The sequence below is a fragment of the Vicugna pacos genome, chromosome 24 (assembly GCF_048564905.1).
Source record: "Vicugna pacos chromosome 24, VicPac4, whole genome shotgun sequence".
In the NCBI taxonomy this organism is placed as follows: domain Eukaryota; kingdom Metazoa; phylum Chordata; class Mammalia; order Artiodactyla; family Camelidae; genus Vicugna; species Vicugna pacos.
Window position 1 is genome coordinate 4,385,840 of NC_133010.1, and position 9,146 is coordinate 4,394,985.

The window sequence follows — 9,146 nt, forward strand, 5'->3', positions numbered from 1 at the left end:
GGGATTTGCACCTGGACAGTCTGACATGGAAGCCTCTACCCATTTCTTATTCTTCTTTTGTGTCTCTCTCTGTGTTAAAATACACCAAAACTCACTATATTGCCACTTTAAAGTGTATAGTCCATTGGCATTAAGTACATTCGCATTATTGCGCAACTGCCATCAATATCCTTTCCCAGAAGTTTTACATCACCCCGAACAGAAACACTATATCCACTAAAGGAATCCTCCACCCCGCCCCACCCCAGCCCCTGGTGGCCTTATCCTACTTTCAGTCTCTCTGAATTTGCCTTCTCTAGGTGACTCACATATGTGACGCACACAGTATTTGCCCTTCTGTGTCTAGTTTATTTCACTTGGCGTGAAGTCCACAAGGTCCATCTGAGTTGTAGCTATTTGGCTATTGTAAATAATGCTGCTACAAGCATAGGGGTACCCCTATCTACTCACGCCCCCAGTTCCGATCCCTCTGGGTCTCCCCCCAGGAGTGGAACTGCTGGATGACATGGTAATTCTATGCTTAGTTTTTTGAGAAACCGACAAATTATCTTCTGCAGCAGCCGCACCATTTTGCATTCCTACTATATACTGCTCAAGGGTTCCCGCCTCCCCACATCCTCACCAGCACTTGCTTACTGTTTTCTGACAGTTATTTTCTGTTTTTTTGACAATCGTCATCCCAATGAGGTGCATCCATCAATTTCTTTTTTTTTAGTTTAATCTTTTTTAAGTTGAAGTTCAGTCAGTTTACAATGTTGTGTCAATTGCTATTATACAGCATAATGTTGCAGCCGTGTGTGCACATACACATACTCCTTTCCATACTCTTTTCCATTATAGGTTACTGTAAGATAGTGAATTTAGCTCCTTGTGCTCCACAGTATAAACTTGTTCTGTATCTTTTTTATATGTAGTAGTTACTATCTGCAAATCTCGAACTCCCAATTTATCCCTTCCCACCTCCTTCCCCCACCCTGTAACCATAAGTTTGTTCTCTCTGTCTGAGTCTGTATCTATTTTGTAAATAAGTTCATTTGTGTCTTTGTTTTCAATATTCCACCTATGAATGATATCACATGGTATTTTTCTTTCTCTTTCTGGCTTATTTCACTTGGAATGACGATCTCCAGGTCCATCCATGTTGCTGCAAATGGCATCATTTTATCCTTTTATCCTTTCTCATGGCTGAGTACTGTTCCATTGTATAAATATACCACAACTTCTTTATCCATTCAACATCTATCCATCTTTTAACCTCCAAGCTTCAGTTTCCTCATCTGCAAACTGGGGGCAACGACACTCATGGGGCAGGACTTAATGTGGAAACACACATAAGGGACTTAGAAAGCCACTGGGCCTGTGAGAACTGTTCAGTAATGACAATTAATATGACTGAAGGAGGAAGCCCCACCCCCCAACCGCGGGTGAGGATGGCAAAGCTACAAGGGCCAGTGTGGGCAGAGTCACATCACACCCTTCCTTCTCGCTCATGTTTCCTGTGGAACAGCGGAGGAAGAGACCAGAAGGAGGGCTGAGCACGTAAGCACCGTGAGTGCGAAGGCCTCTGCTCTCTCTGCTCCCGCCCCCTCCCGCTGCCCACCACACACACGTGCCCAAAGCCTTCTTCCCTCCTGTGGTTTCTATTCTCATCCTAAGTTCCATCCATCTCCAGTTACCAGGGGATCAATAGGAACAAGACGTTTATGGAAGAAGACGAGAAAGCAAGAAAGGGGGTGGGGGTGGGGCAAGGGAGGAGAAAACCAGGCGGGTGTTGGCCGCCCAGGGTGAGAAGCCAGAACGCAGCAGAATCTGGGGAAGCCGGCGGGCTGACCCAGTCCAAGGTCAGAGATGCCACCTGGGTCTTCTGCCTCACCAAGGGCTTCCTGGGTAAAATGGCGTGAGGATGTCACGCCTGACACTTAACACTCACCACGTTTTAAACCTGTATCTATAGTTCCTGTTCACTTAATCAGTGGTGAATGGATCAGGTGCATAGGACCTTCACTTGACGCACGGGACCTCTCTCCATCATCTCGCACAAACACCACCTTGCTTGACTTGAATACCTCCAGGAACAGGGAACTCACTCTTCCTTTCCTGTCTCTGGCTGGCTAAGACCCAGCTGGACTGCTTCCTTGGAGCCTCCACGGGTTTTCTGGGTGGGGAACTTTGCCCCTGGGCAGGGCCTGGGGGTGAGATGGTCACCTCCCTTTCTCTCTGTCCCAGACCCAGAGTCAGCAGGATTGGCAAGGTGGCTTACCCAGATCCCAGGGTGCCTGTGCTGCCAGGGGCCTGCTGAAAACTGTCAGTACAGAGCTCTGCTATCACAGTTGGGAGAAGACAGGACGGTCTCCGAGCAGAGGGGTACCATCAGCTCATGAGCTTCCCCGGGCTGCAAGTCTGTTTTGTTTTACCTGCACACGATTTTCAAAAGTTTTTGAAATGGGTGCCAGTATTTCAAAAATCAAGAGATTTCACGTATCTGTCTGCTGTGTGCTCTCCCTTGCAACGTCAGACGATCTGGCAGTATTTGGTCCGCCTCTCTCCCTTTCCTCTCTTGACATCTTGCCAGAGGAATGGGACACTAGGGTAAGCTCTTCAAACACATCATTTTGCTGAAACCTCATTACAAGCTGGTGAGGTTGTTACTATAGTTCCATTTTGCAGGTGGGAAAATTGAGGCTCGGACAGGTTAAGGAAATCTAGCTAATTAATGGCGGAGCCAGTGTACAAACCCGGGTGGGTCTAAAGATGCCAACTTCTACCTGGGGGTTCCCATGTCTCCAACTCCCTTGAGGAACTTTGTAAAGACACAGCCTTCTGGACCTCACTCCAAACTTATGGGATCCAGAGCTCTTAGCAGTGGGCTGGGGAGGCTGCTGTCTTAAAATGCTCTCCTGTGCCTGGGCTGGTAGCAGCCATAATATCAAAGACCTTTGGATTCCATAGAGAGGTGAACTTGAGCTTGGACACACTTGGATAGGATCTTGACCGTCTGGTGTTTAGTTTAGCTGTGTGATCTCCTGATGGCCCTTGACCTCAGTCTCCTTATCGAAACACATGAAGCAGAGGGGAGAGCTGTCCCCATGGGGAAGGCTCCACGGGGCGGGCATCAGGTCCGGCTTGCTCAGTGCTCCACTTGTGCAGCCTGAGGGATTCAATAACCATCGAATGACTATTGATTAACTCAGAAGATGCATGTGAGTCCTTAGCTTGATGCTCAGCAGGAAATGAGCCTGTAGCATATGCTCAATAAATATCAGTTACTATTGTTAGCAGGGCACAGAAAAGGGGGCCGTGTAACTTCGGGTCTGAAATTCCGAGCAAATACCAGAACAGGTTTGGTCTGAAATTCCAGCACCTGAGAGCCCCGGGGTCCCCAGGCGCCTACTCAAGAACACCAAGGGCTCATCTGGGTGGCCCATGGCCACCTCTGCCACCCCATCCTGGCTCTCCAGCCTCTCTGGCTCCCTGGCACAGCTGGGCTTTCCCACCTGGAATCTGAAAAGGAAAAGCAGGGGAAGTCACGGCCCTCTGCTGAACTGTCTAACCAGACCTAATAAATCAATAACCCAAGCCAACCAGCCGCCTGCAGAGTACTTACTTCAGCCGTGAATTGATTGCGCACTTTCGCCAGAACTACGGCTCATCCCCGCCGCCCACAGAGGCTGGGTGCCAGCGGGAGCTGCCGGGCAGGGGCCGCCCTGCCACCTTGCCAGGGAGGCGAGGGCTCCAGGCAGCCCTGGTCCTCAGGTTACAGGAAACAGGCCCAGAGTGGGGCACAGACAGGTGGGCTGGAACCCCGCTCACCCTGCCCTGGGTCACCCAGCACCAGAACCGCACCGCCCTCCTAATTTGAATGAAGCTGAAAAACTGAGCCTCCTTCCTGCCCCTCTGGCCCATCCCGAGTACGACTCACCCTACTTCTGTGTCTCAGTCCCTCCTATGAGAAAAATTACCTCCACCCCTGCCTGAGGTTTAAGGTGCAGGCCCTGGCGGGCACCATCCCTGACCCTGCAGCCCACCCAGGCATCAGGACCCCCGTGATGAAGTGGAAGGCGGGCCCTTGACCGGACTCCTAAAGGTGAGGGACTCCATCCAAGGAGGTTAGAAAAGGGGCCACAGCCCCCAAAAGGGCTGGGCATCTGGTTCCCACCTCCAAACTGCTAATCTGGAGGGTCTGCGGGAGGGAGGGTCCTAAACCAACCAGGCCATTGCATCCCTAGTGCAAGCGGAGGTCACCGCAATGACCAACAGCCCAAATCCTGGGCACAGATCTGAGAGATGGGAGCAGGAACTCGACACTTGTCTCCCAGCTTCTGCAACAGCCACCATGTATCGGGCAGTTTCCAGAACATTCCTGGTTTAAAACAGCCTGCCCCGAGTGAGGGAGGGTCAGAGATCATGGGTATCAGAACCACAGGCCCTGCACGTGCCCCTGCCTGGCTCCCACTGCCAGCCTTGAACCTGGCCCCCCTTCCTGGACTGCTTGCCTTTGCCTTGGCCCACCTGGAATCCATGTACAAAGTCAAAGTCAAAGTGCAAACATCTGCTGACAGCCAAAGGCCCACGCCCCTGCTTGGCCCACTCCGCAGGCGCCACACAGTGAGGGGTTAGTGCACAAGCTTTCAGAACCTCCCTCCTCTCCATGGCGCTCTGCCCGGCCTGCACGGGCTGCTTTCCAATGTCAGTTCAAGATACAGAAATTATGCATGTGGGCATATTATATATTTTGCAAAAGTGGGACTGCACTATACACACGATGCAGTAAACGCTCTCCTGCACTCGTCAGCAGCTACATACTCGGGCCGTCTTCCGAGTCTGCTGTGGAAAGATGCCCAGGGTACGCTGTCCCAGCCGAGTTCTGGGGCAGCCCCAGCCCAAACTGGCCTAAGCTGTGCTCCTGGCCCTGATTATGCCCCGACAGCCTTGAGTCTCAACTCAGTCCTTCCTCCACCTGGCCCAGCTCTCTGACGCCATTCTTTTGACCACTACTACTTTTATTCAACAAAGACCTTTTTAGCAGGAGTTGCGCACCAGGCAGGTAGAAGCTCTGAGGGCTTCGTCACAATCTGAGGAGACAAGCATGGTCATTACCATTCCTGTTCAAGGGATGGGGAGCCAGAGGCACAGAGAGGTCCTTGTCTGGAGGCTCACAGCCAGCGGACGGCAGAACTAGGAGTTCGACCCAGGCCATGCGGCTCCAGACTGCCTCCTCCCAGCCGTCCCCCTGGCGGTTCTGAAACGTGACTGTGCACCAGAATCCTGCAGAGGCTTGTTAAACCCCGGGTTGCTGGGCCCTACCCCCTACCCTTGCTGTTTATGGTACAGCAAGTCTGGGATGGGGCCTGAGAATCTGCATTTCGAGCAAGTATCCAAGAGACGCTGATCCTGCCGGTCCAGGAACCAGACTTAGACGTGCTGCTGCCCCTCGTGACCGACCCCTTGGTTACCAGGGATGGGGCCTCCCCTGGCCTCGCTCCTGAGTGCAGACCAGAATGTCATCCACACAGCTTGGGACAAAGGCCCTGTCCCTGTTGACCAGCACATCATCTGTCCAATGAACAAATGATCTGGGACAGCGTGGAACCATCTTATCATCCACAGTCTAAACAGTTCCTGGTAGTCAAAGGCTGTTTGATCTCCTGTGACGGTCTTTTGTGTCCCCCAGAGTGTTCGCAAAACATATTCTTCTCTCAAGCTGGGAGTAAAGGAATAACTTGGCAGGTTTGCATTTTCCAAAGCAAAGTCTGGCCCTTGACTAGCTCCTGGGAGGTAACCCTGAGCCTTGGAATGTCTTGGCCAGCAAGAGTGTCTTTGTTTACCTGGGGCCTTGGGCCACTCCAGATAGTTTACCCCAATGATGTGATTTATGGTGGTGGCCTTGGGCCACGTGGTATCAGCTCCACCTCTGGGTTAAGGACGTGGGGACCAAGGTCGGCCACACCAGAAGTCAGCCACGCCTACGTGATCAAGTCCCAGTAAAATCCCTGGGTACTGGGCTTGGGCGAGCTCCTCTGGCTGGCACTCCTCCTCATGTGTTGTCACACATCATTGCTGGGAGAATCAAGTGCTCTCTGCACGACTGCACTGGGAGAAGACGACCGGATGGGTGACTCGAGGGCCGGCAGCTTTGACTGGTGCCTCCCAGAGCCTGGCCTCTGCACCTTTCTCTGTTGCTGATTTTAATCTGTCCCCTTTGATTGTAACAAACTGCAAGTGTGTATGTAAATGCCGTGCTAGGTTCTGTGAGTCCTCTGACAAGTCATGGAGCCTGAAGACAGTCTTGGGGGCCCCCAGATACAAGTGTGCATTCACTGAGTCAGTGGACAGTGACAGCACACATCCTGAACGCCAGGCTTTAGCCCAAGCCCCACCCACACTGCTCAGCCCTGCTCAGCTCCACCCTGCCCGCCCCAGACCTCCCAGTTCTGTGGCCAGAGGTGGACTGGGTCCTACAGAGGACATTTATCAAACATCATTCACCTCCCTCCATGGAAAAGGCAGCCCCTTTGATGTAACACTAGGTAACATCCCAGGTACCAGGTAATGTCTCAGGTATCAGGTCACATGCCAGGAAACAGGTACCATCTTGGGTACCAGGTAACACTCCAGGTATCAGATAACATCCCCCAAACCAGGTACCATTCTGGGTACCAGGTAACATCCCAGGAACCAAGTAACATCCTGGGAATAAGACAATGTCCCAGGAATCAGAGAAGATCCCCGGAACCAGGTAGCATCCTGGGTACCAGGGAGCACCCAGGCCTTACCTGCCTATGAGCTCGATGTTGGAGATGGCGTAGAAGTACTTGTAGAGGTTCTCGCGCTGCACGTAGGTGCCCCCCAGCGCCGGGCGCAGCAGCCGCATGCGCAGGTCGGTGAGGGTGAAGAACTCCTTGAGGCCCTTGGCTCTCTCCAGCCGCGTGTACAGGTTGTCCATGTTGCGCAGGTCGGGGCCCGCGAAGATGGCAAAGCGGTCCCGCACCTCGAAGCGCACGTGCTTCTCCTTCTTGGAGCCGGCCCAGCGGGAGTACTCCTCGGTGCACAGCACCCGGTGCGCGCCGGACGCCGACAGGTCGCGGGCCCGGCGCGCGGGCATGCCGAACGCCTCCATGCAGTCCTCCGCGAAGAACTGGTAGGGCTGCCACGTGCGCCCGTTGTCCAGCGACTTCTCCAGGACCATGACGGTCTGCCGGCCGTACTCGAAGGTCACCACCACGTCATCCGTTAGCTCCACGCTCTTGTTCCACGACAGGGTGATGTTGGCTTCCAGCGGGTTGGGGTAGCGGCTCCACATGACGCTCTGCCAGTAGGTGGCCAGTCCCTCGTCCTCCTTGTCAAACATGAGCAGGGGCGGGTGGGCCAGGTCCGGGTTGGAGGCGTCACACTCGTTGCTGCACAGGTAGGGGTTCTCCTGCAGAGGGGAGAGGACGGGGGTGGGCGGTGGCTGCTCCAGTGGCCCTGGGAACCTCAACCCAGCCACGGGTGCCCAGGCGCCTGCCCGGGATCCCAAAGCCTTTGCTCTGACGTCTGGGCACTGGGAAGCCTCTCCTTCTGCAAGCACATAAAGGCTTCCCAAGAAAACAGACACTTGTTCCTTCTCTAAGCACAGACAATAAGAAGAGTGGCTGATAGCCACGTACTCCAAGGTCCCCTGTGGCTCCCCATTGCCTTGAGGATTAAGTCCTACCTCTTTACTACATTGACCCCAACCTCCTCCCACCATAACTGGAGCCACCGTTCCTGGCCTCCTGGCCTCCAAGCCCCAGTGGTCTGTGCCTCTGAGCCTTTGCAGATGCCATTCCCTCTCCTCGACATGCCCTTCCACTCTGGGTCTGCCTCCAGGTTCCTACTCACATTCTTGACTCTTTAAACATCTCTACATTGAGACACCTTCCTAACCCTTCCAACAATACAATTAGTAGCAACAGGAGTGGCAGCAGCAGGAGTCAAAGTCACGGCCAGTGTGTGTCGACTCGCCGCCTGGTGCCCAGGATGATCTCACTTGCAGCCCTTGCTATCCTGTTTCTCTCCCATTTAGTGTCTCACCTCCAAACACAGCGTTAGCTCTGTGCTCTGGATGAAGAAACCCAGGCTCAGGAAGGTGGTGGCCCAGGGCCAAGGCCCCACTACAAAGAGCTGGGAGCTGTGCCCCAGCTAGTCTGATGCAGCGCGTGGCCATCATGCCTGTCTCTGTCCCCCCAGGACACGTGTCTGCCACATGCACAGCCTGGGCATGCTGAGTGCTTCTGGGTCCCTCTCAAGGGGGGTGTATCTAGTGGCAAGTCGTTTCCAGGTCCTTCGCACGTGCCTGGCAGGGGAACACGGGGCCCCCACGGGTGTCCTCTCCTCCCCTCCGCCCCCCCCAGCATCTCCGAAAGCTGGCAGCCGCCTCCCAGGCCCAGTGGGCACCAGCTGTGTCTCCTCTCCACAGCAGTTCACATCCATTCCCTGTGTCTGGTCCTCTGTGTGAACTCACCCAGAGGCCTGGAAGTGTCACTAACATGGTAGTTCCCCAGGGTTGGAAGGATGAATAGGTGGAGCCCAGGGGATTTTTAGGGCAGTGAAGCCATCTCGTATGACACTGTCATGGTGGAGACATGATATTATACATCTGTCAAAACCCATAGAATGTACAACACCAAGAGTGAACCCTCCTGTCAACCGTGGACGTGTGTTAACAACCCCAGATCTCTGCTGGTTCATCAGCTGTAACCAACGCCCCACAAAAATGCAAGACGTTCACAGCGGGGACTGTGCGGGGAAACGGGTATTAGGAGCTCCCCGCACTGTCTGCTCAATTTTCTGTAAACCTAAAACTGCTCTGAAAAATCAAGTCTATTCATTAAAAGGAAAAACTGTCACTACAAACCACACGCGCCCCGGACCAATTGCAGCCCCCTTTGATGAATATTTCAGGTCTCTGGTTTGCTCAGAAACAAAGCAGCTTGGATCCGAGTTAAAGCCTTCCACTGCGAAATGAGGCTTTGGGCTCCCAGGGGGAGTGGGTGCCTGGTCTCCCGAGGGGCTGACCCAGTGCCTCCCACTGCCCTCGCCAGCACCACTGCAGCGGCCTCAGGCCATCACCTTTGATGTCCACTAGTGGAGGACCACATCCTGGGTCGGTGGGCAGGCTGGCTCTG

At 53.8% G+C, this 9,146-nt stretch overlaps 1 protein-coding gene across 1 annotated transcript in view; it reads right to left on the reverse strand.

The window, feature by feature from the left end:
- Nucleotides 1-8,185, reverse strand: part of LOC140688917 (netrin-G2-like) — a 41,100-nt gene extending 32,915 nt beyond the window's left edge. Inside the window, exons 1-2 of the mRNA XM_072948889.1 lie at nt 8,053-8,185; nt 6,774-7,605 (exon numbers count right to left, since the gene is read on the reverse strand). Of these exons, the coding sequence (XP_072804990.1) occupies nt 6,774-7,605; nt 8,053-8,185 (965 nt within the window). The remainder of the gene's footprint in view (nt 1-6,773; nt 7,606-8,052) is intronic.
- Between the last annotated feature and the right edge of the window lie 961 nt (nt 8,186-9,146).